The 27,846-nt window shown below is 46.7% G+C and overlaps 1 protein-coding gene across 4 annotated transcripts in view; it reads left to right on the top strand.

Moving 5' to 3' along the window:
* Positions 1–11,470, top strand: part of CYFIP2 (cytoplasmic FMR1 interacting protein 2) — a 125,033-nt gene extending 113,563 nt beyond the window's left edge. For 2 of the 4 annotated variants that reach the window (XM_032337187.1, XM_032337186.1), the window contains 3 exons: positions 4,628–4,866; positions 5,769–5,916; positions 8,551–11,470. In XM_032337187.1, the coding sequence (XP_032193078.1) occupies positions 4,628–4,866; positions 5,769–5,916; positions 8,551–8,718 (555 nt within the window). In that variant the 3' untranslated portion in view covers positions 8,719–11,470. The remainder of the gene's footprint in view (positions 1–4,627; positions 4,867–5,768; positions 5,917–8,550) is intronic. The other 2 variants (XM_032337184.1, XM_032337185.1) reach the window with 1 other exon arrangement.
* The last annotated feature ends 16,376 nt before the right edge of the window (positions 11,471–27,846 follow it).

Here is a 27,846-nt window from a genome sequence, read left to right as displayed (position 1 = left end):
TGTTCAAATACTTTCCAAAGTGAATAAGCTCATAGGCTAAATCTGTAATTAAAATTAAGTTTTACAGGGGTGCCTGGCTGGCTGAGTCTGTAAAGCACATGACTCTTGATCTCGGGGCTGTGAGTTTGAGCCCCATGTTGGGTGTAGAGATTACTTAAAATAAAATCTTGGAAAATAAACTTAAGTTTTACAAACCAGTATTGTTCTGAACATGGAGACAAGTGGGGAAGGACCCCTGCCTCAGAGAACTCACAGGCTGTGGCAGGAGTCAGGAAGGAAGAGAAAAGAGGAGGGAGGCAGCCAAAAGCATGTGCTGTGTCTCCGTTCACAGTGACTTGAGTAATCTGCCCATTTTAGGGAAGTGGGCAGGGGAGAAATTCCTGAGAAAGAGAAATGGGGCACCGTGTGAGACAAGCTGGGGTGGTCCGTTTCCTGCCTTTGCCAACTGTGCAGAAGGGTTAGGATTCAAATCTGTACTTGAACTTCCATTCTGGGGCTCCTCTCTGCTCTCATCACAAAAGCAGAGGAGCCTGAAGGGCTCAGATCCTCAGCAGAGGGCAGAAGGCAGCCTGTTCACTCAGAAATCAGGGCAGGTATCTGGAGCACATTGAGGACGAGATCCACTCAGGTGTCCCCCAATCAGCAACCCTGGCCAGACCACCTGCGTGCCACCCACTTCCTCCTGCAGTGACTACATGTTCAGTGGTATTTGGGTTCTTTGAGTCACCACAGAGAGATTTCAGACCCTGCGGAGTGCATTTTCTTTTTTGGCCTTCAGAGGCTGAACAGAGGAGCCCTCGAAAGATTTCCTTTTAGGGAGAAATCCCCCAAGCCAGCGACATAGAAATGTGTCTGCTCCACTGTTGGTGTCATCCTACAAGAATCTGGCCTCTCGCACCCAGGGTTTGGCATGTGTTTCCACTTAGGAGACTATGAATTCCTTCCCTGTTCTGGTGAACACAATTTCCTTGGGACGGATAGAAATCTCAATTTGTCAAATGCCGAGTCTTTGTCAAACAAAAGCCTAGACGCTCTGCTGCAAAGGAAGTACCAGTTTTCTACTCACTGGCCCTCAAGGAAACTTAGTCGTCCCATAGACCAAAGAAAAGTTAACAAAACGTTATCTTCCAAGCTCGCTGGAGTGTAGGGGACTTACATAATACCTCAGTCCAAGACGGGGAGATTCCGCCCCGTAGTTTAAAGTCAAGAGGTTTTAATGGTATTGCCCTATTTCCATTTATTTTGGGGACATACTAAGGTAGTCTCATGGAAAGCACACTCTGGCAGGAGGTCAGAAGACAGGGGTTCTCGTCCCAGCTTCACACTTGAACTGATGCCCAATCTGGGGCTAGCCACTTACTATCTCGGTCTATGTCTCCCCATCTGTGAAATGGGCTAAGAACTGCTTTGCTGCCCTTGTTGCCTTTCAGGAATGTCATGATGAACAAAAATGAGTAAAAAAATTTTTTTCAAAAAACACCAGGCATTGTAGAAAGGACTGTTGAGCTATCATTTTCCTCCAGCGTGTACTAAATGTAATCAAAGTATTCCATGCAGAAATGTATTTCCACGTTTATTTTCACAGATGCTTTTTTTGTTCTCTTGTTAATTCAGAAAAGCATGGCAGAAAGAGAGAAAAATCCTGCACTGAGTAGAACAGAAAAGAAATGGATGAAATTTTATGTGAAACATACACAATATATATGTATATAACACCAAGTCACAAAGTGGGGGCCTTTGCTGCAAACAGTTCAATGCACTTTTTCAAAGCAAGAAGGGAAGGATAGACCTACCCAAAGGAAAAAGGACATGGAAGAAAACTCACACCCTAAAAAACAGCAAAAGTGTTCAGCCTTACCAGCAGTCACTGAAATGGAAATTAGAAGAAGGGGTATAATTTTTCATCCCTCAAGTTGGCAGAGAACTTTCCTTACTGGTAAGAGAGAGCTAGGGAAGGTATAAGAAGGGGATGGTACAGAGTGGCTCAGCTTTCCTTCAGACTCGTTTGCTACGATGTTGCAAAAGCCTTTTAAAATATGTACCCACTTCAACTGCAGAATTCTATTTCTAGGATTTAATCCTAAACAAATAATCAGAGACAAGCTTAAAAAGGGTCGCGTGTGAGGACGGTTGCTTAAGAATTATCTGTAATAATGAAAAATTGTAAACACTTAAAAATAACCATTAAGCATAGAAGGCTCGATAAATGGTGGCTCTGTCAGTGGCCACTTTCTGTAGCCATTAAAAAATTATGTTACTGAAAATATTGAAGGAAATGGCTTTGTAGATTGCTGCTATTTGAAGAGGAAAAAAAAAGCAAGATAATCTGATCCAAATTGTTAGCTGTAGATGTGTAGGCACACTCACATACATTAACACAAATCATAGATCAGTATCCTAAGAAACCTCATTTCTAGGTAGTGGGGTTTGTGGGAGATTTTTATTTTCTTAATGACTTTTTGGAAGTGTTTTTCCATATTGACCCAAACTACTATATTACTTTTCCAGTTCCCAGGAGAAACTGAAGGGTGAGCGCTTTTCTGAGGAACGGCAAAGCCCCTGGACATGTTCTTTCGGGGCCCCTTTTGGTTGGCTGTCGTGGGAGGTCATAAGAGTTCCAAGTCTATCTGCAGATTTGTAAACCCCATGGCTAATTTTTAGTTCCCCACCACGATAGTCAGGCCTTGGGGGTTGATTTCCACTAACTAGATGCACACGAGATTAATTCGTAAACCAGAAGTCAGTGTGTTAATTTACAAAGAAGAATATTCATGAGTTGAGAACAAATATGGGTCCTTTATGTTTTTACTGACCATCTTCCTTGCACCTGGCACACTCTGAGTGGAGAGGCCTTTCAGGGTCCAAATACCAGCACAGAGTGTTGCCTGGTAAGAACAGAATCAAGCACTAGGCTCAGGATTTTTTTTTTTTTTTAAGATTTTTTATTTATTTATTTGACAGAGATCACAAGTAGGCAGAGAGGCAGGCAGAGAGAGAGAGAGGAGGAAGCAGGCTTCCTGCTGAGCAGAGAGCCTGATGCAGGGCTCAATCCCAGGACCCTGGAATCATGACCTGAGCTGAAGGCAGAGGCTTTAACCCACTGAGCCACCCAGGCTCCCCATGGCTCAGGATTTTTTTAAAAGACCTATTTCTAGCCACCTGTGGCAACCTGAATGATCTCTTTTCTGCTCGGGAGCTTTCTCTGCCTAGGGAAGCAAGATGCATCCCCATGAATCAGAGTTCCCTCTGCTTCATGCTTGAAACACATTGTCAAACTCATCTTCCCCAATTCACAGTTTTGTCCTGGACTTCTCTCAGTTTATAGTTGTCATGACAACTGAGCTCCCTGGCCCATTTTCCTAACAGGCTCCCGCATTGTGTTTCCTGATTTATTTCCCTCTGTGGATTAATTTAAAGTTTGCCCTCCTTCTGGGGGCTCCAGGGTGGGAACTCACAGGGGAAAGTTAGGTGCCCCCCTCCCAGGCACTCTGTAACATGAGCTCTCTGGGGAGACTTCCCTCTGGGGAGCTGACCCCACCAGCATTCCGTGGACCTCTCCATCTCTGAGGCTGGCCTTCTCTAGCTTCGTCCCTAGATTTGGAGACCTTCCTTGACCTCAGATTTTAATATCTATCTACTATTTGCAGGTGGTTTTGAGACCTCTACCCCTAGGCATTTTTACTCATAATGCAGACAATAATGTGTTTCAATGTGCTGGTCTAGCCATCTGATTATTAGAGATGCAATAACCAGGACCCAGATGTGAAACTAGTTTAAATTATTAATAGAGATAGTTTATGATGGTCAGAGGACTTCTAATGGGAGGAAATGATGCTGTAAAATCAGTGGCAAATTTTAAGAGTACCATATGCTTACTGAAGAACATTCAACTGTGCTAAAGTATTTAAAGTAAAAAGTGAAAACCCTGCCTGTTTATCCAAGCCCATCTGCTCCCACAGTTGATGTTTCCTTCTAAATGAGTTTAGACACACAGAAACACACACCTCACATATGGCTTTGTTTGTTTGTCTGTGTGATTGCATGTTGTTGATGTTTCTAGTTTTTTTATTTTATTTTTTTATGTTGTTGATGTTTTTAATAGGACTGTAGTATACAAGCTTTCCTGAAATTTGCTCTATATTCACTTAAGAATTTAACCCGTACTTGTAGACTATCAGGATTCAAAGGCCAGCTTTTACCACTCAGTGGCTCCCTTTCTGAACCTCAGTCTCTTTATCTGTCAAATGGGGATAACAGTGGCACCGATTTCATGGTGTCGATGTGAGGAATTTGGGCCTGATGTACACACACTCAGCGAGTGTGAACTAGTAGTAGTAGTATCTGTCTTTGCAGTAGGTATATGGCATTTCATTATGTGGTAGACGGGATTTTTTTTTAGTTTGACTCTTACTCCTTGATGCCACCTAGATTTCACTTGCCCCAGGTAAGTCTTACCACAAGATCCCTCTATTGCACGAGGGCTTACAAAGTTAGTGCCCAGCTCTGGGCAAGATATCCACACTGGTGAGTGAATGCCCGAAACAGCCAGCTCCGGGGTATGGGAATCTCTGGTAGAAAGTGAGGTCTGGGGTGAGGATAAATGGTTGATGCACTTTTCTGTTCCCAGCAAATCGCCATCGCTCGGGAGGGCGACCTGCTGACCAAGGAGCGGCTGTGCTGTGGCCTGTCCATGTTCGAGGTCATCCTGACACGCATTCGGAGCTACCTGCAAGACCCCATCTGGCGGGGCCCCCCACCCACCAACGGCGTCATGCACGTCGACGAGTGCGTGGAGTTCCACCGGCTCTGGAGTGCCATGCAGTTCGTCTACTGCATCCCCGTGGGGACCAACGAGTTCACAGCTGAGTGAGTACCCCCAGGGAAGGCTGGCTCACTGCCCAGCTTGCACATCTCCTCTCACCAAGAGTCTCTAGGCTACCAGAGCTCAACTAGAACGGGGAGCAGGGGCGGGTCGTCCACCAGCTGTTTCTGGAAGACCTATGATGTGCGAGGTGCTGGGCGGACACCAATCCTGCCATCCAGGAGCCAAGAGCTCTTGAGAACAAGCCAGTGAGAGCTAGAGAAGGCTTCCCTGAGGAAGTGGTTTTGGGGCTGGGCTGGGCTGGGCCAGCTGTTTTCGGAGCAGCTGCTGGGCCTGTACTTCTAGCCAGAGTGATGGGGATGCAAGGAAACTGGCCCGCTGGGCTGCAGCTGCTGCTTGAGGATAGAAAAACAGCAGAGAGGTGACCCCACAGCCTCTGGACTTGCCCAGGATGCCGGTGAGAGCTGGCAGAGAGTCCGCCGAGCTCCTCCAGACCGAGAGCACTCCCGGACCCCATACCCCAGCACTCCACACCCTGTCCCCACCCTCTCAGCCTACATGGGCCACCTGGGCTTCTGGTTTCAGATGGTCCTTCCTTCCCAAGCATTTGCTGGCTCCTTCACAGAGGCGGGACAGAGTCTCGTCCGAATTCTAATCAGCCACAGAGATCTCAAGGACTAGTTGAATCTTTTCCCTGCAAAATTGTCTTGTTTTTCTTACATCAGTGGCTAACAGGCTGACACCTCTTTGTGGCTAGAGGGACTCATAACCATGATCCCTGGAACAAATGAACGTACACTCGCATCTTCCCTTGTACCCCTTTACAGATTAAGAGGTTTGGCCCCGGAACTGGCTCACTCCCTCCCTGTACTCCTGGCCCAAGATGCGGGCCCTCCCCCACCCTCCCGGGCCCCTCACTCCAGCTGCTTCCCCTCCTCGCTCCCAGGCAATGTTTTGGTGACGGTTTGAACTGGGCCGGCTGCTCCATCATCGTCCTGCTGGGCCAGCAACGTCGCTTCGACCTGTTTGACTTCTGTTACCACCTGCTGAAAGTCCAGAGGCAGGACGGGAAGGATGAGGTCATTAAGAATGTGGTAAGCAGCCAAGGGCTGGGGCCTGGGATGTGGGGCCAGGCCTGACAAGCAGGCTTTCATCTGAAAAAGAGGGCGAGCTGCTTACGGAGGCCAAGTCCCCACACCACGGGTAGGTACAAAGATGCTCGGCAGCCAGGGACCTTCTCGTCAGAAGCCTTGAGTCACTTGCTCGTAACCTGCTGGGATGAGTCAGGTCACCCTGCAGGGCTGGGCCGGGCTCCAGACCTGAGTTACCCCTTCCCTGTGCCGGTCAGACCGCCGACGCTGGCGCCCCGTGCACGCAGACGCTCACTGAACACGGGAGTCGTGCAGGCATGGGGTTGGGAGGAGCGTGGCCATGGGGTAAGCAGGGCTGCTGTGGGGGCACAGAGAAGGGCGAGCTAAATTGGGTCGAGAGGACAGGTGGGGAGGGTGGCCAGAGAGGAGCTTCCTGTGGAGGCAATGCTTGGGCTGAGTCCAGAATGACCACGAGCCAATACCCAGCCAAAAATGGGGTGCAGGCTAGGGGTGCTCTTGCAGAGGGAATAGCTAGCTACCGCAAAGGCACAGAGACGTGAGGGGGAACGGCTGCAACAAAACGTGGGTCTCCGGGACCAGCCGAGAGGAGAAGGAAGCAGCACCTACCTCTGAAAGGGGTGTGTTGTGTTGTGTTGTGTTGTGTTGTGTTGTGTTGCTGTAGTGGCAGGACATACATAAACGGAAACGTTGCCATTGTAGCCATCATTACATGTACAGTGCAGTGTACGTGTCCATCCCACCACTCCCCTCCAGAACATTCTCAGCTTCCCCAACGGAAACGCTGCGCCCGTCAAGCACTAACTCCACTCCCCCAGGCCTCCGGTAGGCACCCTTCCGCTGTGTGTCTCTAGGATTTGACTGCTCTAGGAACCTCAGATTAGAGGCGTCCTGCAGTCTTTATCCTTCCATGGCTGGCTTGTTTCCCTAAGCGTGACGTGCCTGAGGCCACCATGTGGTAGTTTGCGTCAGAATCTCTTCCTTTGGAAGGCTGAGTAATGTTCCATTATACGTCTACACCACGTTCCATGGACCCACTCCTCCTTCAGTGAACTTGAGCTGCTTCCACTCTTTGGCTCTTGTGAGTACGCTGCTGGGATCGTGGGCGTACAGATGCTTGTTCCGGCCCCTGTGTTCATTGCTTCTGGGTATCTGCCTACACGTGGACTTGCCGGATCACGTGCTAATTCCATTTTTCGTGTTTGAGAGACTGCCGTACTGTTTCTGCTTTACATTCCCGCCAGCAGTGCACGCGGGTTCCAGTTTCTCCGTAGCCTTCCGAGCACTTGCTCTCTGGGGTTTGGGGTCCTCGCCATCGTAATGGATGTGAAGTGCTCTCGCGTTCTGGTTTTGACTCCCATTTCCCTAGCAACTGGTGATGTTGAGTGACCTTTCACCTGCTTATTGGCTATTTGTCTGTCTTCTTTGGAGACACGTCTATTCAAGTCCTTTGTTCGCTTTGTAACTGGGTTGTTGTCGAGGTGTAGAAGTTTTGTATATATTCTGGATATGAATCCCTTATCCAGTATTCGAGCTACAGACGTTTCCTCCCATCCCGTGCGTTGCCCTTTCACTCTGTCGATAGTATCCTTTTTGCAGATAAGTCTTTAATTTTGATGTGGTCCAATTTATGTTTTCTTTTATTACTTGGGCTTTTGGTATCATAGCTAAGAAATCATTGCCAAATTCAATGTCATGAAGATTTTCCTCTGTGTTTTCTTCTAAGAGTTTTACGGTTTAGATCCTATGTTTAGGTCTTTAAACCATTTTGAAGTTTGTTGTTGTTGTTGTTGTTGTTGTTGTTGTTGTAGGGGATTTTTTGTATATTATATAAGGTAAGGATCAAGCTTCATTCTTTTGCATGTGGAGATCCAGTTTTCCCAATGTTGGGGTTAATGTAGAGCATGTCATCATCCAGAATACCGGGCTTGCTGAAATGTAACACAAGGCCACTGTGTTACATGTAATGGAGGCCACTGGGGGTGATGGAAGCTTTTGGAGAAGGGTGTAGACCTTTGGAATGCAGAGACCTGCGTGACCAAGCAGTGGTAGGAATGCCCATGGGGAGTTGCCTTCCCAAGCTTTCTTAGCCCAAACAGCCACCCTGTGATCTAAGAGATGTATGCATTGTCCCCTAGGCTATGTTTAGCAGAGCTCATAGAACATGCAGATTAGCATACTGTATCTCTCCTGTAAACAGATCCTCCTAGAGCTTGCTGGCCATTCCTTCCCCCTGGCACAAATTATTGAGAATACCACCCCTTCTCCATTGAATGTTTGGGGCCCCCTTGTGAAAATTCATGTGACCATAAATGGAAGAGTTTATTTCTGGGCTGTCTATTCCATTGATCAATGGGCCCATCTTCATGCCACTGCCATACTGTTTTGATTATTGTAGCCTGGTAATAAATCTTGAAACTCACAAAGGGTTTTATGGCTAAGTTAACATTTGACTGCTAAGCTCTGGAAACCCACAGAAGGCCTGTAAGCAAGAGCGTGACATGATCATCAAAGCTTCAGGACCGAGGACCCCAACCTCATTGCATTTTCTTGCTCTTGCTTTTTATTTCTCTTTCCCCTCCTCCTGCCCCAAACCTGCACATCCCTGTCCTTCTGCAGCCCCTGAAGAAGATGGCAGACAGAATTAGGAAGTACCAGATCTTGAACAATGAGGTTTTTGCCATCCTGAACAAGTACATGAAGTCCGTGGAGACAGACAGTTCCACCGTAGAGCACGTGCGTTGCTTCCAGCCACCCATCCACCAGTCCCTGGCCACCACCTGCTAGGTGGCAGGGCCTGCAGACCCTTGACCTGGAGGAGGAGAAGAAGCAGGAGAGAGAAAGCCATGGCCAGCCTGCAGCAGGGTCCGGCTGGACAGCGTATGGGATCAGCCTGGAAGCAAATAAGAACCTCCCCAAACACATCTACGCCTCCCAAGGGCTGGGCCTGTGCATGCTGTCCCATGACATCTCCATGGTGGTTTTTCCATAGCGTCAATGAAAAAAAAAAAAAAAATGAAAAGAAACAGGGCAGTATGTGCTTTTCTTTTCTTTTTTCCCCTCAGCCGCGTTAAGAGCCCTAGTTTCACCCCTTCTCCATCTCACAACCCCACCCCATATCCATGGTTGCTTCTCAAGACCTCCTCCCGGATGGTGACCTCTTTCCCAGGGCCCACATGCGACCTCAGAGTGAAGTCTCAGAGATGGAGAAAAGAGCGTGGCCGTACCCCCAAGATATCAGATATCAGCCCGACCTGACAGGCGTGTCTCCACTTCCTGGCTTCTTCATTTCCTGTGCCTCTTCCCCCAGCCCCCATTTTCCCAGGCAGCCTCTCCTCCTACTCTGGATGCTGAGGATTCAAACACCAACAATGCTTGTGGACCAGACGCTGAGAGCCACAGGAAACAGAAGACAAGCTTCCTGGTACTGGCACCATGATAGATGGCGTTGGCTCTGGCCTTCCTTGGACTCCCCCAAAACACACTCCCCTCTCAGGGTGCTCCTAGAGAGGACTCAGAAACACATTCACAGCCATGTCTCACTGACTGGAATTCGGGTAGAAAGGTGGTCCGGCCTGCTGTGCGGAAGCAATGTTTATTGACATAGCCAGAAATTCCGTAGGCCCAGAACAGAAAGCTGTGGGACCATCTCAGCTTGATGACGAGGTGGTTCCTTTATTCGTGAAGCAAATCCTGTGAGCAGCAAGGTGCCCAGGGCCGCGGATGGTGGGAGCACAGCCCTGGACAAGGGCATGCACGTGCTGCCCGCAGCAGCAGCGGGCGACCACATTCGGGATGTCTTCTCTGCACAGACTCTCTCATCAAGGAAAGCTCCCACGAGAAAGAAAATATTAAGGGGTTATTTCAACAGCAGCCCAAAATGTATTGGGTCAAGGGGGTGAGGAATATAAATAGTCCTTGTCAATGAGTTTTTAATACCAGGATACGCTCCAGAAAAGGAGTCCTGTTTTAGTGAATCGGGATTTAGTGAATCTTCTGCTCTCAACATCCCCAGTGTTCCTTAACCTAGATTTCAAGGCATACGCCTCTCACAGGGGCCTGTCTCCTTCCATTTCTCCAACAGAACCCAAAGTCTTTGCAGAATCTCCCACCGCGCATGGGGAGACTGTTGAGAAGGATGGACGCCTTTGGGAATGGCTGTCTCATTACAGAGCTCCTCTTCTTCAAAGGGAGCCTGTGACCCTGAGCTTGTGAGAAAATATAAAGTGAGACATTTGATATCTCTCCCCGAATCCAGGGACAAAAAGGAAAAAGAGAAAATAGAACAACAATGATCCCCTCCCTCAGGGCGGGTGAATGGAAATGGCTACCATCATTCAGATGGCCCATTTTAACTCGTGGAAAGGGCAGAAACAGTCTATAGCAGGTTTGTGCGAGACACTGTGCTCCCCAGGGAGGAGAGAGATGGGACTCACCACGTGTGGCCCGAAGGCCTCCAGCAGGATGTCCTGAGGTTCGTGCATTTGGTGCAGATTTCCGGGCTCTCCCCCAAACCAGTTAAGTCTGCATCCCTGGGAATCAGGTAGGGAAATCTGCACCTTCCACAAGCTTTCTGAGCTGTTCTGTTGCCCATGGAAATCTGAGGATGGCTGCTGTGGAGGGTTTCTCCATCGAGAGCCTGGGCCCTGAGCTCCCTCTGAGCCAGGAAAGAAAATATTAGTAGGGTAGGAGAACAACTCAGTGTGGGAACTGGCAGATCCGCCTCTCTAGAGATGTCGCTTCCTATTCTGATTTGTTGCTGCTGTTGTTTATTCCTGTTGATGACCATGGATATGTCCCAAAGGCAGAAGGGAGAGGCTACACCATATGATAGAACCCGCATTCCAAAACCAGGTAAAATCTTTAAGCTCCAGAGTCTTCTGAATCTTTAGTCCTATGTATGGACAGTGGGTCTTTCAGATAGATGACCCGCTATTAAGTCCTAGAGTTTCTTCCAAATCCTTGCCCACTGCTTTGGTGGAGATATGGATCATCCATTGGATGGGATTGCTATTTTAACAACTTGCCCCACCATCCTGCGTCTGTAACCCTGAATCTGACCCCTGGATAGAATCCTGTTATCTTAAAGAGACTTGACCCTGGTAAATGGAGGTCTTCACCTTAAGGAGAGACATTTCACTTCCCTAGCTCACTGGCGCATTTATTTATGAATACCAAACAGGTTTAATATTCTTTCCTCCCTGGTATTCCTGCCTCCCTTTGATTTGATTTTTTTGTGTGTGTGTCTAAGAACCAGGAAAAAAAAAAATCTTAGGTTTTAAAAAGTTTTAAAAAAAAAATTCTGTTTCAGAAACTGTCAAATGTACCATATTTGTATTAAGAGTTGTTGGGGATTTTTGTACAATGAATTTACATTTATTTATGGTGACTTATATTTACGCTTGTGATCAAATAATGATGTTAAATTCTTAAATCATATTTGCTATGCAGCTGAAGATGATATTTTGCTTTGTATTTTGGGGTACCTGTGTTGAGTTGATAAACATTTCCATCTCCATTAAAACTGCTTCCAAACCAGCATCTTGGCCCTCATTCATGGTCCTACTCTAAGGTTCCTTGATATGTGGAAGGTCGTGTGAACACTGGCTGGTAAGGAAACATCCTGAAGAGAAGGGAAGGAGATGGGGTACAGCGGGTCGGTACTTTCTCGCTGGGGGTATTACCTTTACTGGTTGATTGACACTGGCCAAGATTCAAGCAGTAGTTCCTGTGCTTCAGAATTTCATAGTCTCACTGAGGGATCCCTAGTTTCAGAGGAAGGAAGGGAACCAAAGTTTAACGAGGTCTGATGTGTGCAGGCCCCAGGCTAAATCCCATTTTTCCTGCCTGTTGAATTAGCTGCAATCAATTTATCTGTTATTTCCCACATTCTAGAGTGAGGCTCTGCGGCATATCTATTTTCACACAGTGAGTAAGTGATGATTCTGATTTGAACCCAGTTTGAAAGCCTGAGTGTTTGCTCGCACACTATAATGAACCGATCAGCCAGGCCAGACCCCTAACCTAGACTTAGGGCCACTGGACTTTTCAGGGCTTTCGATGAGTAAGATGGAGCAGAACCTGGGATCAGGAGAAGGCCCAGCATGGCAGCGGGGGAGATCGTCTCCAGGCTGAAGGTAACGCTCACCTTCATCAGAGAAGATGACACCAGAAGAGCTCTAGAAGGTTGTGTTTAAGACCAACACTGGTTCATGGAGTCTCAGGTTTTACGCAGCGGCAAGTTTCCCAAAGACCATCCACAAGGATGAGTCCTAGGGCATTAGTGACTCCCCCTTGGCTATGGCCTTGGACAGCCAACCCTATTGGGTCTCCAGGACTTGGTTCCCTCTTCTTCATGTTGGACAAAATAATCTGAGGTCCCTTCCAGCTCTACTTCCCTGATTTTTGGGAATGTCCCAGTGGGGTACTTCAAGGGGCCCGACTACTTCACAAACTTGAAATCTTTTTCAGCCGCATGTCTCCCACTCCAAGGAGTCTCATCATTATGGGCTGCATATTTGAGCTGCTGTAGTTGGGGAGCAGTTGATATTCGTCCCGAGAGATGCTCAGTGAAAAGAGGGTTCTGTGGTCACGTGGATTTGAGGAATGTCTCCTGCTCTGTCCCTTCTTGAAGATCTGTAGGGCTCTGAGTCCTGCAGTGCTAACCTGGAATGGCACCCCAGAACCTAGTGCTCGTGACTTCAGTAACCCCTTTCTCAGCAGCACTAATGAGCTTCTCATGGAACATGCTTTGAAAAATATGGGGTCGAGAACATAGAAATCCATGTTCAATGTATACAAACAAACAACAACAACAACAATAAAACTCCCACCGCAGAAGGACCCCCGCCTCACAGGCAGTCGTAACACCTGGACACAATCGGGGAAGAGGGACCTGGCAATGTATTGAAGGGTTTCAGATGGAAGGGGAAGCATTTTCACGATGGGAGAAAATGGGGTGGTGGAGTGTGTCCATTTGCCAGGGCTGCCATTACAAAATACCATGGACCGCATGGTCTAAACAGCGGGAGTTTATTTTCTCACTGTTCTGGAAGCTAGAAATCCACGACCAAGGTGACATCAGGGTTGGTTTCTTCTAAGTGTCTCTTTTTGGCTTTTCGACGGTGTTTTCTCCCAGTGTCTTCACGCGGACTTCCCTCTGGCTGTGTCTGGGTCCTCATTTCCTCTTGTAGCGGGACCCTGGGGATATTGCATTCAGATGCATTCGTATGACCTCATTTTACCTAATGTACCTTGTTAAGGGCTCTGTTTCCAAATACAGCCCCATTCTGAAGTACTGGACATTAGGATTTTAACATGAGTTCTGGAAGGAGGGGGCGGAGGACGACACAATTTGGTCCCGAACGCTGGAGAAGAGAAAGGCTAGAGCTAAAAAAGCCTCTGTCTCTGGGGTCCCTGAACTTGTTTGAAGGCTGGGAGACCATTGCTTTGAGAAACACATCTGGAATACTCACTATTTGCAAGACTGTCTATAAGATTAAAAATTGATCATAGCCACAGACCTAAAGGAACTCCTGGAGTTGAAGGAGGGATTTTTTTTAAATGCATATAGTGGATGAGAATCAAGGAGAGAATATGGTGATTCTAATGATCACTAGCAATTATCGGTCCTCCTCAGGCCAGGCATCAGGAAAAGGGCTGAAAATTCTTCACTTAAATGTCACAACTTCTAGGAAGTGGGTGCTGTTAGTTATTCCCATTTTACAGATACAGATACTGAGGCCCAGAGCGCAAAGATGGGAAGGAAAGGAGCTAGAACTCAAAGTCCAGTAAGTCTGGATCCAGGCCCAAGCTCTTAACCACCAAGCATATGACAGTATGTTAGCAGCACCTCTATCCTAAGGGATCCCTAGCGACAGACTAAGTGTTTTTCAAGATCAGAGGAAGGACAGTGTTTTTCCAGCTGGGATAGGATAGAGTAAGGGTGATATCAAGGAAGCCTTCATGGAAGGCTAAACTTGAAAAATGAGCATTTGAACATAAGGAAATGCAGGTAGCTAGAGACTGAAGAGAAAGAATCTTCTAGCATCAAATATTGGCCAAGAAAAGGCCCTGACTGGCTTAGATCAGATGCAACATGCTCCTGCCCCTAGCCCTACACTCTGCCAGGCCCTGAACATCACATTCCTACATAGAAGTGCATTTATTAAGTAGTGTTATGCAATTACGTCACTCCATACTCAGTGCAGGGCCCACCACAGCCTATAATCTTACATAACCTCCCATCCCCCACCCCGTGACCAATGCTGTTCAGGCCCGCCGAGAACTTTCTCCCTTACTTCTTGCCCCCGTCCTTGAACGCAGTGACTTCCAAGTGTAACGAGGGTTCAGGCATCGTGCTGCCAGATACCAGGGGTGTGTCCTGCTTGGAAAGTGTGGAAGCTGGAGCTGCAGAGGCACATAGGTGAGGAAAGAGGTCAAAACTATGAGAATGGCTACTTTAGCCAAAAATGCGGGAGCATCTTTGTGCCCCAGAAGGCACACAGCTTGAATTTGTTACTAGAAAACATGAGTGACAACTCTGCCTATAATGATGTCACCGTTTTTGAAACAAAAAAAAAGATTAGATATGACAGTGTATGGAGCTGTTTGTCCAAAGGTAGAATGTTTGATGAACTACATATCTGATTTCACACCATAACTACTTTCAATGGAAACTGCTGGAAAATGCTGTTCAAGTAATTAGATTTAATTTAGATAAGATGAAAGATGCACTAAAAATTTAAATAAAGGCACAGAAGATCCCAAAAAAAGTGAGAAGCAGTATTAAGAGATAATAAAATTCATTTTCAATTTACACAATAGTCATTTGGTCTGCACTATTGCTTACTGTTATTGACATTACCCCCAAAATCAATGGCATCTAGGTCTGTCTAATTTGCTCCAAGGGACTCAAACATTTTTACAAATTTTAGAGAAATCGACCTTCCTAAACGAACATGCATGTGAAGTATGCAACAAAAACACTGTTGCAATGAAATAGAAATTGAAACAGTGAAACAAAAAATATTTTGCATGACCAAAAAGATTCATATGCAAATCATGTCAAACTAACTTATTTACAAACTATTTTTTGGCCATGATTGGTCAAAGTATAGTCTTGAGGGAGACCAGAACAAACTGAGCAACAGGCCACTTTTAGGGGGGTTTCCTTATAATATCTCAAAAATTGAAAAATTTGAAAGAACACAAAATACTGTATGTTCCAGATGCTGCTTTAAGAGACAGTGAAAATTCTATCATCAGGGATATTCATATAATAAAATGAAAATGTTTCATAATATTTTCTGTTATAATAATTATATGTGACCCCATCAGGAGTTGAATGTGCTATATAAACTATCTTGCTTATTTTTTATTCTAAGTATTGCTTACAAGGTCCTATCAACAATTTCAGGTGCCATCTTATCAGAGCAGAATTTCTTCGAACTAAAATTAGTGAAAACCAGAGAGGAACAGTGACTCAAGAAAGGTTGTCTGATCTGGCGTAACTAACAATAGAGCACAAAGGATAGAAAACTCCTGATGATACCGAGATTTTGAGTGTTCTCAGCACACCAAAAATGGAAAAGTAATCTGTGAGGTGATGGATGAGTTAATTAACTTGGTTGTGATGATCATTTCGCTGTGAACACGCATATGCACCATCACTTCGTGCTCCTTAAATAGATACAATTTTTATTTCAATTATATCTCAATAAAGCCAGGGAATGGGAGGTCTTGATTATACCATCCAATGGGGCTGAAATGAAGGCAAGAGAGGTAAAACGTCTAGTGTAAATGCCTATGAATTTACAAATTTGGTTTATGTCTCTGTTTTATCCATCCACACACCACCAGCCCAACAACAGAACACCCGGAAATATGCAATGGTAGTGAATTCAGCCCTCTTTGATATTTCTGCCAGCTAACCCTGCCCTATAAAACCCACAACGTGACATGCACCTACTTTTGTGTCGTAAAGGTGTATTTCATTGTCAGAAAGAGCGTATTTTCTAACCATTCAATAGTGTGATTGAGAACTTTTATTTAGAGACATCTGGTATTTGGTACCTTTGACCCAGACCCTGCAGATGGTTGAAGGGCCCTGCTTCTGCCTCCAGTTCCCCTAATGTGAATAAAGCCAGAAGGGGAAAGAGACAAAGACCCGTTTGCATCTAGGCAAGGAGGAGAGTAACCAGCCCCCAAGCCAGCCCCCACGTCCCCATCTGGTTTGATTTACTCTGATCGCCTCAGTCCACTCCCTTCTCAGCCCACTCCCGCGTTCCCAGATGCCGCACCGTCTCGCTAGCCCAGAGCTTCCGGCGGAATGGGGAGAGAGGAGGGTTTCCCTGGGAAAATATGCTGTGAGATGCTATCAGAGCTAAAAATACGCAGCCCCTGAGCTCCACCTTCATTCGTCAGAATAAAACCCAGGGATTTCTGCCTTCTGGACTTTCAGACTAACAGGAAGAGGGGAAATCAGAGAGCCTCCTGGTTGGGGCTTTTCTAAAAACCTTTCTGGCGAGGAACCAGGCCTTGAACTGGAGAGAGCTCATTGTCCTCATGGGCGGCTGCCACAGACAGGACAGCCTTGAGTCAGCCCAGCCCTGGCTACCACCGAGTCTCATTTAACCAGCATCCCCATGTTCCATTCGAGGATCCCGACTCAGAAAACAGTAGAAGTTAAGCCACCACACCACTGGCCTTTCTCAGTTCATCCTGGAACCACGCTCTCCCCTGCCCTTTCATATGCTCACATTGCCCCCCACCCCCGGCAGCCAGGAACGCTTGTCCCCCCGCGCCCCCAACCCATCTTCACAGATTAAGGCTTTCTGTCATCATCCTTCAAGTCTCACTTCAAATGCCCTTCTTCCTGGAAACCTCAGTCCCGGTCGCCCTGTTAAATACCCCGTGCATTCTGTACTTGTCCTTCGTCGCAACTGTGGTTCAAGGTGAACTGTGACCACTGAGTGATACAGTCCGTGAGGACGGGGACTGCATCTGTCTTGCTCACCATCCCCGGGGCTGTGGTTTTCACAGCAGGTGACAGACCCATAAGTGCTCCGTCTGTGTCTACTGACGAACTCTATGTGTCATTACATGACGTGTGTCATGGTGTCATACTGCCCCCTGTGTCATTCCACACACCATGTAATTGGTGTCAACAAGCTAGCCTGCCTCAAAACGACAGCTATCACACAAGAGAGAAAAGGACCAGTCATCTGGTGTGGCCGGTAAGCCTTTGACGCGTACTCTCCAGGTCTGTGGGGAGCCCTGTGGAGGTGCGCAAGAAGCAGGAGGGCAGGGACAAATACAGGAAAGAGAGAGAGTAGTGGAGGAGTGTTAGGCCTGGGGGAATCACATGCAGGCAGAACCTGCTGGGAGCCGTTGGTGATGGTGATGGTGATTCCCTCCCTTTTGGGACCCTCCTCCTCCAAGAATGGACAAAAATGGACAAGAATGTCCAAGAATGGACAAAAGAGTTAACTGGTTAACTAGCTGAAAGCTCAGTTTCTGAAAACTCAGTTCTGCCAGAAACTAGCAAGTTCTTAATCTCTCTGAATGTCAGGTTCCTTAGGATAAGAGTAGTAACAGTGATAATTCCTACTTCTGGGGTTGTGGCAAGGATAGAATGATATTACAGTATTCCCCCCCCCCCTTACCGCCATTTCATTTTCCACGTTTTCATTTACTCAGGGTCAGCTGTGCTCTGGAAACAGATAGTCATCTTTTTGACGTCTTGTCAGAAGGTCAACAGTAGCCTAACACTACATCACGATGCCTATGTCATTGACCTAACTTCATCTCATTACGTAGACATTTTAATGTCTCACATCATCACGAGAAGAAGGCTGAGGACAGCACAAGAAGACATTTTGAGAGAGAGACCACATTACATTTATTATAGTATTTTCCTTCCATTGCTCTATTTTATTGTGGTTAATCTCTTACAGTTTAATTTATAAATTAAGCATGATCATAGGTATGTATGTAGGAAGAAACATAATATATATAAAGGGTTTAGTACTATCCAGAGTTCCAGGCATCCACTGGGGGCCTTGAAACATATCCCTTGTGGTTAAGGGGGGACTGCTGTCCGCACAATTATCTTACCTTACGCCTTGCACATTGTCAGTGCCCAAAGACAGGAAGTGATTCAGAAAAGGGGGTTCAGCCAGCCAGGGTCATTCATTTTTTTCCCTCTGCAGCTGGGTGCCCTATTTCCTTCTCTTCTACCGAAGTTTCCTCTCAGGACACCCCAGGGAAGGTCAAAGCATATCTTGGACAATGTCATCACCACTTCTCCCCCACCGCTTCTCAGTCCAAAGCTGTTTTCCAACAGACTCAACCAAAGAGCTTAGAGGAGGGAGAAGAACCTGGTTGGAGGGTACTGTCCCCAAAATCAGGAAGCCAGGAAATCATATTGGGTTGTTCCTAAAAACCAATGGGGAAAAGGCAGGGTCTATTTCCATCACACCCCTTTTTTTGAGAGGCCCTTGACTTCAAGAGAAACCCATAATGAATTCAGAGGACCTGGAGCCTGAGCCCAGAGGTCCCTGAACAGGCCTTCTATGGAAACATTCCCTACCCCAACAGAGCCGAAGGGCAACCTAGGGAGGCCTTTATGGTCTGCAGTTGATCGGTTAAGAAAACTGTCCTCACCTGTAACCTGAAGTGTTTCCAACACCCAGCTGAGCCCAGAAATACTTCCCTACTTCCCCCTCCCTGGCAGACAAAAGGTATACAGACCAAAGAGTATCCAGGACCAAGAATCATGAGATTTAGGTCTGGTCCTAGTTTTTCTACCTTGGGCCTCATTTTCCTCCATTTCTAAAGTGAGTGTGGTACACATGGCCTCCAAGGGGTCCTCCTGTACCAACAAGCGGCTAGTTCCCAACCAGAGACCACAGATACGAATCTCAGCCTGCCTTCGGGGAGCTGGTGAGGGAAGAGGAAGCTGGGGTCCTACAAGGACAGCTCTAACCTTAGGAGGTCCAGGGACAAGCTTCGGGGGGTCCGTGTTTTCTTGGAAACAGTAGACACATAAAGAGGTGCATTTTTTTCTTCCTCATAGAGAGTGCCTCATAGATCGCCTCATACTCCAAAAGGAATCTAAACAGGTTAACAACTTCTGGTCAGAAGAGGATGCAGCCCTGTCATGGTCTCCAATTTATTGCTGCTTTAACAAGTTACTGTCGATTTCATGGCTTAAAGCAATACAAATTTGTTATCTTAAAATTACAGACATCCGAAGACCAAAGTCTTCCAATTTAGACACTAGGCTAAAAAAAAAATCTAACAATTTTTTTTTTTTTTTTAGATTTTATTTATTTATTTGACAGACAGAAATCACAAGCAGGCAGCAAGGCAGGAGTGGGGGGAAGGAAGCAGGCTCCCTGCTAAGCAGAGAGCCTGATGCAGGTCTCCAAGCCAGGACCCTGAGACCATAACTTGAGCCAAAGGCAGAGGCTTAACCCACTGAGCCACTCAGGCGCCCCTTTTGTTCTTTTTTAACAAAAAAAAAAAAAAAAAAAAAAAAAAAAATTTTTTTTTTTTTTAGATTTTATTTATTTGGACACTAGGCTAAAAATCTAGATGTCAGCAGACCTGGTTCCTCCGGCGTCTGCAGAGAACGACCTGTCCTTGCCTCTTGTGGCTTCTAGAGGCTGCAGCTCAGAGCCACGTCCCTTCAGTCTCCGCTTCCATCTTCTCACGGCCCTCTCCTCTGACTCTACCCTCCCGCACCCTCCTGAAAGGACTCTAGTAATTACGTTGGGTCCACCCAGACCACCCAGGATAATCTGCCCACCTCAAGACTCTACAATTCATCACATCTACAAAATCCCTGTTGGGACGTGAGGTATCAGATTCACAGATTCCAGACATGTGGATGTGAACGGGGGCGGGCAGGGAGCTGACTAATATTCAGCCTACCACAGCCCTTTAGGAGGAAACATTTTGTTTGTTTGTTTTTAAGATTTTTTTTTATTTATTTGACAGAGATCACAAGTAGGCAGAGAGGCAGGCAGAGAGAGAGAGAGAGAGAGGAGGAAGCAGGCTCCCCGCTGAGCAGAGAGCCGGATGTGGGGCTCGATCCCAGGATCCCAGGACCCCGGGACCACGACCCGAGCCAAAGGCAGAGGCTTTAACCCACTGAGCCACCCAGGCGCCCCAGGAGGAAACATTTTAAATAAGCAAATCCTTTACCCCAGCAATTTCACTTCCAGAGTTTCTCTTACAGGTGTAACTGCTGCATGTGTGAAGATAGATGTTCAAGAATGTCCATTATAGCAGAGTTTATAATCCTAAAACCGGAAGACAACCTGCCTTACTGATAATCAGTAGAAATGTAGTTAAGTTATGAAATAGTCCCACATTGGAATATCCTAAAAAAGCAGCATTCTACATGTAATGAAGTGTATTCATATATACTAATATGAAAAAGTCTGTAAGATACCTCAAGGTGAAAAAAACAACTTGAAATACAATCTGTGTAATGTGATCCCATTTTTTAAAAGAATGCACATTTTTGTGGGTATGTGCACATCATTTCTAGATGGATACCGGAGAATCTGTTACTGGTGGCAACTGTCTCTTGACCACAGATTAGCCGGTGGGCTTTTATCCTTTATTTGATACCCTCCTGAACTATAATTTTTTTTTAATTAAAAAGTATTATGAGTTTTATAATTTAAAAACCATACATTAAGGGGTAGGAATGACTGGCTGGCTCAGTGGGTAGAGCATGCCGCTCTTGATCTTGAGGTTGTAAGTTCAAGCCCCATGTTGGGTGCAGAGATTACTTTAAAAAAAAAAACTTTCAAACCCCCATATTTCAAACCCCGTATTTCAATTTCAGTTGAAATCAACTGAAATTCAGCACTCTGACCAAAAAAAGTGGTGGGAGTGGGGTCCCAACTCGGAGGTTATCCTTAAGAAGCTGTGAGCAGGAGGCATGAGGGAGAACAAGCATCTCCTCTTCCAGGCGCCTGGGTGGCTCAGCTAAGCCTCTGCCTTCTGCTCAGGTCATGATCCCAGGGTCCTGGGATGGAGTCCCGAATTGGGCTCCCTGCTCAGTGGGGAGTCTGATTCTCCCTCTGCCTCTGCCTGCCTCTCTGCCTCATTGTGCTCCTTCTCTGTCAAATAAATAAACTCTTCCTGTAAGTCAGCTCCCATCCTCCTCCTTCCCCACTCCCCACCTCCCTCCTGCTACTGGAGCCAAGAAAAGAGGACAGTTAGCCTAGAGTGGTGATGTCACATAGGCCCGGGGTTGCATTCCATTGTGACTGCTGCCCAGCTTTGTGGTCTTGCTCTTAACCTCAGTAAACCTCTGTGTGAAATGGTGGTAACACCGCTTGCCTTTGATGTGAGAGTTTAAGTTAGGCATGTCATGTGCAGCACAGTGACTTCGAGTTGTGATTACTAGTACTCCATGGTGTGTGGGATTAGCGCTCAATGACTTGTAGTTGTGATTATTAGTTAAGAGTGACTTAACCAGAAAAGGCACCTTCAAGGCTTACCATGCCAAGTGTGAAGATCAGTGGATTTGTACGCATGTGTAAAGCCTCGAACTACTATATGTCATCCAGATTCCATATAGAACACTCCCGACCTTCACCATTCTTTATGAAATGTACATTCAAAAAGTTAGTATTTTTCCCCCTTTGGCCAAAAACCAAGGGTTATGAACCTGAGTCCCCCTGAAGAGTATGTACGGATAGGTCGGTGTGTCTTCCGGGGGCAAGAGTTCACAATTTTTGTCAGAGTCTTAAAGGGATGTGGGGACCTCTAAAAAAGTAAAAACCACCAGTCAGGCCCTTCCCTAAAATGAGGACCACTTACTCTTGGTTCTGCTTGGGTGGGACTAAATGTCAGACCCATCTGTACAGACCAGGCTTTCTGGGAAGGCAGAGTGCAAGACAGAAAGGCACAAACATATTTATTGGACTGGTCGCAAAACAAACATCTACATTTTTCTTCGCAGAGCTAAATGCAGATAATTATCACCAGTTCATCTTAAACTCAGCTGGGGGGGTGGGGGGGGAAAGGAGGGGGCGTGGCTTTTTATTGGCCCAGAACCTTGGTCTGCGGCCAATCCGGAGGCTCGTGGCTCTGCCCACGCCCCCTCCCCCACATCCCCATCCCAGTCCCCTCCAGGCAGAGGTCCTCTGGTAGAGGGGCGGGGCTGAGTGTCCTCTCCCACCTGACAAGCCATGGAGAAACCTTAACCCACGCTCTGGATTCCTTTGGGCCTCCTTATCCAGTCCCGGCTCACAAACCAGAATTTCCAGTGTGACTGTGTTGGTATTCAGTTAACGAGCAACAGAGGAGGAGGCTTGGGCGCCCTCTGCACCCTCTGCAGTGGATGCGGTCTTTCTCTCCCAATAGAGACCTATGGAGAGGTGCAGCTCAGAGAGTGGAGGCCGGCCTTGAGCATGAAAGCCCTGAGGTGCACGAGCTGGAAACCCTTAAATATATTCATCACTTGCCTGTATTGAGTGCGTGTTGGATGTACACCAGGCCTTGGGCTCTACACAAGTCTTACGTCAAAAAAAGGGCTTGAACGAGACGGCTGAGGTATGAATGCCACAGCTTGACCACTTTGCAGCTGTGCGGCCCTGGGCCAGCTGTGTACTCTGTGTGTGTGTGTCTGTTAGGACCTTCTTCTCTAGTAATGGACATAATAGTAGTATCCACCCTAAACTTAAGCAGAACCTCTAACCTGGCCCCTGCCTAGAATTCTGATTTTTTTGAAACTTGAGATACAATCCACTTACCATAAAGTTCATCCTTTACGAGTATACAATTTAGCAGTTTCTCATATATTCATAAAGTTGTGCAACAATCACCATCATCTAATTCTAGAACATTTTAGTCACCCCAAAAGAAACCCCATATCCATTAACGATCCCTCCACATTCTGCTCCCCATCTCTCCTCCGACCTGCACTCCAGCTCCTGAATACCATTAATCTACTTTTTGTTTCTAGAGATTTACCTATTCTCGACCTTTCATATGGCACGTGACCTCTGTGTCTGACCTCTTCCACTGAGCATAATGTTTTCAAAGTTCACACATGTTATAGCATGTATCGGGCTCTTTGTCCTCCTCAGGGCCTAGTAATAGTCCATTGAATGAATGTGCCAGACTTTGTCCATTCATCAGATGAACATTTGTGGTGCTTCCACTTTTTGGACATTGTGATTAATGCTGATACGAACATTTGTGTACAAGTTTTCATAGGACAAGTTTTGGTGTTTTTATTTCTCTTGGGTCTCTACGAGGAGTGGATGATTTTTGTCTTAGACCACTTTCCTCCCCCTTCGTCAAAAGGGTTTTCCTTCTGCCCCTCAAACCAAGTTTGCTTGCCCCTCAGGGCCTTTGTGCTAGCTGTTCCCTCTGTCCGGAAGCTTCTTTCCCTACATCTTCTTAATGGTTCACTCCTTGTCAGTCGGGTCTCAGTTTAAATATCACCACCTCAGTGAGGCCTTCCCTGACCATTTTATCCGTCATTCTCTGCCCCTTATTCTATTTTATTTTCTCTGCATTAGCTACTCTACTCTGATTTACTTTTTATTTGTTTGTTTGCTTGTTTGTATCATGTCTGCCCCTTCTAGAATGTGAGCTCCATGAGAGCAGAATCCTGTCTATGATGATATTAGCCATCCCGGGCTGCTAGGACTGACATACAGCATGCACCTATTAGACATTACTTTCTATTACTTGGTACCTCACAACAAAGTTAGGACGTGGGTACCATTAGTATCTCCATATTACAAACAAAGAAACCGAGACTGAGAGAAGTCAAGAGATCTGGCTAAAACCACGAAAGTAGAAAGTGCCAGAGCCTGGCTCAGAAGGACCATCTGGCTCCAAAGTCAGCGTTTCGTGAACAAAGCTTCCTGCTTATCCCAGCTTTCCTTCCTGGACCCATCTCAGCTTTGCAAAGTGACAATTCCAGCAAGGATTCCTCTGAGATTGGACAAGAGACAGGGAGAGAAGGCAGCCATGTGGGCTGTTGGGTCTGTACCACGAAGAGGCCTGGCCCCGGGGGAAGGTGGGGAGGAGCATCCCTCCACACACGCCTTCTAGAAACTTTGGCTGGAGAAGGGGCTCCCGAGAGCTGCTGGCAATCCGTGGCATCCCTCCAGCAAGGCCCTGGTGGGTCCTGGCTGCCAGCAGCTGACTCTCTAAAATAGCAGTAAACTCCCCTCCAGGGCAACAGACACTCGGGTAAACTTCACTTTATGCAAACTCTAGTAGGAACAGTAATCATTCACTACGTTATGCCAGTTGCTGATCTGACCACCTTTCTTGTATTAACTCATTGAGTACCCCAGTTTGCCTGAGGAGATAGATACCATCTTGTCCCCATGGAACTGATGAGGAACTTGACGCCCAGGGAGGTGAAGTAACCTGCTCGGGGACACTCGGCTGGGGAATGGTAGAGGAGGATGGAAACCCAGTCTGTCCCACTCCACGTTCTGCTTTTAACCACTATTCTGCCCTGCATGGGCCTCAGTAGTGAGTTTGAGTTTAGAGCTCCTACCCTTATAGCTGTGTGACTTGGGATAATCCAAGTAAGCTCTCTGGCCTCTAGTCACCTTATCTGCAGGAATGGGAAAGAATCCGCTTCCTTCCCAGGAGTGTTCTTTAGAACAGGATGTTAATAGGTTTTATGGGAATACGATATTTGTGGGGTGAGGCATGGGACTCTCATGATTGGGGGGTTTGGAACACTCTGGGTTAAACGAAATTGAGCAGGATTCTTTGCGGGTAGGACTTCTCTGTGCCTTTAACGTGCTAATATGCGATAAGCGTCTCTGAGAGGAGAGTTGAGAATGTAGCATTTCCCAAACTTCACTGAACATGGGATGATGTGGAATGGTGTTGCATGGATCACGGGTTGGGGAACAGTCGCTAAAGAAGCACTTTTTGCAGGAGAAAGGTAATTTTTCTTGAGATCAGGTAAAATTCTCTTCCCTTCCCCTACTTTCATTTACTGGGAAGAGACTTGTTGATGGACATCCGCCTTCAGGCTTGCAGGGGACGTTTGGGGCATCTGGCAGAAGATGAGGAACCAGAACCCATTTACTGAACACCTACTATATGCCGGCTCTGTGATTATGATGTAGGTTGTCTTTTGTGATTCTCAAAAGAGCCTTTGGAGGCAGGTTTAGTTTAAGAAGGTAGTATAATGTCACAGGTGAAAATGTTGACTTCAGAGTGAGAAAAACAAGAGTTTTCCTGCCTCGTGCTAGCTGGAGCTGTGTGCCTTGGGCAAACCATCTAACTTCTCTGTGCCTCACTAACTTCTACATCTATACATGGATCCTGTAACCACCTGCCTCATAAGGTTAACGTGAGAATTTGCTGGGTTGTAACAGATGAGATGCACTTACACAGAATCTACAGAGCAGGTCTTCAGTGAGAGGTAAGTAACTTTATTACCATTGTTAATCATCGTCATTATACTTGTTTTACAGAAGGGACAGGAAAGGTAAGTAACTTGCCTAGGGCCACACAGCCATTGTGTGTGATGGAGGTGAGACCCACACGCACCCCAAACCTGCTCTTCCTCCCCAGAAGCCCTGAAGGAGGCTGAGCTATTCACAGGCTGGCAAGTAAGACACATCTCCCAGCCCACTCCGCCTACAGCGCTCTCACACCCAATGCTGAATGCATCCAGAGTGTGTGGGAATTTCCTCCTGGGACTCAGACTGTACCACCCATGCAGGGGGATTCAGACCCACTTGGCAACTCTGTGACTGTGTCTCGGGGCCTGGGGAACAAATGGGCCTAGAGAGCTAAGGTCCTGAGCCTACAGACAACCCTTCAAGAGCCCCCTGTGCAGGAAAGTCTCTGGCCATTCTTCTGAACCCCAAACCGGCTCTAGGGAAGCATCCCGTAAGATGCAAACATTGTGTGCTCAGGAGACCACACAGGCACCCCACAATCAACATAGGATCTTCCAAGCCCTAGCATGGGTGGGGGGTGTCAGCAGCAGGGGAGGGGCAGCTGGGAGACAACATGGAAGCCAAGGAGACAAGGTTCTAGGCTCTTCCCCCAAAACAATGAAAGTAGTGCCTCTTGAAGGACATTTGTATGTTGTCCTTCCATTTAATGTTCTCCTTGGAAAAAAAAAGTTTGGTATCTACCTCCATCTCATTTAAAAAAAAAAAAAAAGCTTTAAAAACCACTGTCTAGTCCTTCTTTTTCATTTCCCATATTAGGGAGACTGAGATTCGGATGAGAAGGACCTGCCCCTGGTCCCAGTATATTAGTGGCAGAATGGGGACTAGAACTCACATCCCCTAACCCTTTAATACCAACCTCTTAGATATCAAAGTCTAAGATGGGTTCATTTATTAAAACTCAAAATTAAAACTCAAAATTAAAAGCCCAAGTTTGTCCTTCCTTTTCAAGGTGACTCTTCCCAGCTTAAAAACAGGCCTCCCTCTGGTCACAGAGCACCCTGTGCCCTTACCCTCTCTTCCCACAAACAAACAGGTGTGGGAGAGGAGCATCACTACGGTCCCCCAGATCCCCCACTTTCAGTCGCCAGCCTGAGCGGTGACTGCCAAGAATGAAAGACAGGGAACAAGGAAGAGACTGAAGCAGAGCTTTGAGGACCTGCTCAAATCTGGGCTTAGCTACTTCTTATCTGCGTGACCTTGAGCAAGTCACCAGCCCTCCTAGGCTCTTTCTGTCATCAGCTAACTATAAAACTAGGATAACTCCATTGCCTCATGGGACTGCCACGAGGATCAGAGAACCTGCAACATAGATGATGCACTGCCGTAGTTCATTTCAATAGGAAGGGGACCATAGCTAGTTTTTGATAAGATCTGAAGCTCTTTTCCATGAATTAAGTGCATTAGGCTCTCTGCACATCCATGCCAAGGCCAAGCAATGCAGCACTTCCACATACATTCCTCCCAGTGAGCTCTGCTCTCCGTAGGAATTTGAAACGTCTCCCACCTGTGGTCAGATCCTCTGATAGGGGATCCCCTAAAATGCAGTGAGATCAGCCTGAGGAATGTGGTCAAGAATGGCTCTAGAATCTGCTGGTTTTCCTCTTGGCTGCAGTATTTAATTGCAGACAAGTTCCTTAGCCGTTCCTAGTCTTAGTTTTTTTATCTCTAAAATGGGAATCATAGCAGCACCTGACTTAGAGGCTTATTGTGAGGAGTAAATGGGAGCATGTGCGTGAAATCCTTAGTGCACTGGCTCATGCTCCAAAAAGTAGCCAAAAATAATAACTCTCATTATTTGCCCTAAGGTCAATCTTTTCTGCTCAAAAAAAAAAAAAAAAGCATCGTGGGATATAAAAGTGCTAGATCAGGGTTGGAGTGATTATCAATAAGTTTCTGATTCTGCCATGAGTTAGCAGCAATGTTGGGTGTGACCTTTCCCCTCTCTGGGCCTCAGTTTCCCCATCTGTAGACTACGAGTGTTGATTAGTTCAGCTCTAACTCTGAAGGTTGTGTGGCTCTCCGTGTGGCTTCTGGATGGCCCCGGTCTTCCCAGCTACCCATAGACAGCAGGACCAGGAAGAGGTCTGGAAAGAAGCCTCTGATCTCCCAAAACCAGTGCCTTGGTTAGGAGAGCTGCCCTAGGGACACACAAGCCCAGCTGGAAATTTTGTCTTTACCATTGCATGTGACCTTGGTACAGTCACTTCATTTCTCTGAGCCTTTATTCCTCCATCTGTAAAATGGGACCTAAAATGGTATCCAGAATAAGGGATTGCAATGACCATTTGAGGCAATGCCTGCAAAGTGCTTAACACACAGAGGAAGAAGTCAGTAACAGTGTGTTGCATTAATCATCATTATTGATGCCAGCTGCATTTGGACTCATCCCTAGGCATAGTGCTCTACTTAGAGTCAGTCTGAGTGCACCTGTGAC

This window comes from Mustela erminea, chromosome 3, assembly GCF_009829155.1.
Source record: "Mustela erminea isolate mMusErm1 chromosome 3, mMusErm1.Pri, whole genome shotgun sequence".
Taxonomy (NCBI): Eukaryota; Metazoa; Chordata; class Mammalia; order Carnivora; family Mustelidae; genus Mustela; species Mustela erminea.
Note: the sequence above shows the minus strand (reverse complement) of the source record. Positions and strands in the feature narration are given on the sequence as shown.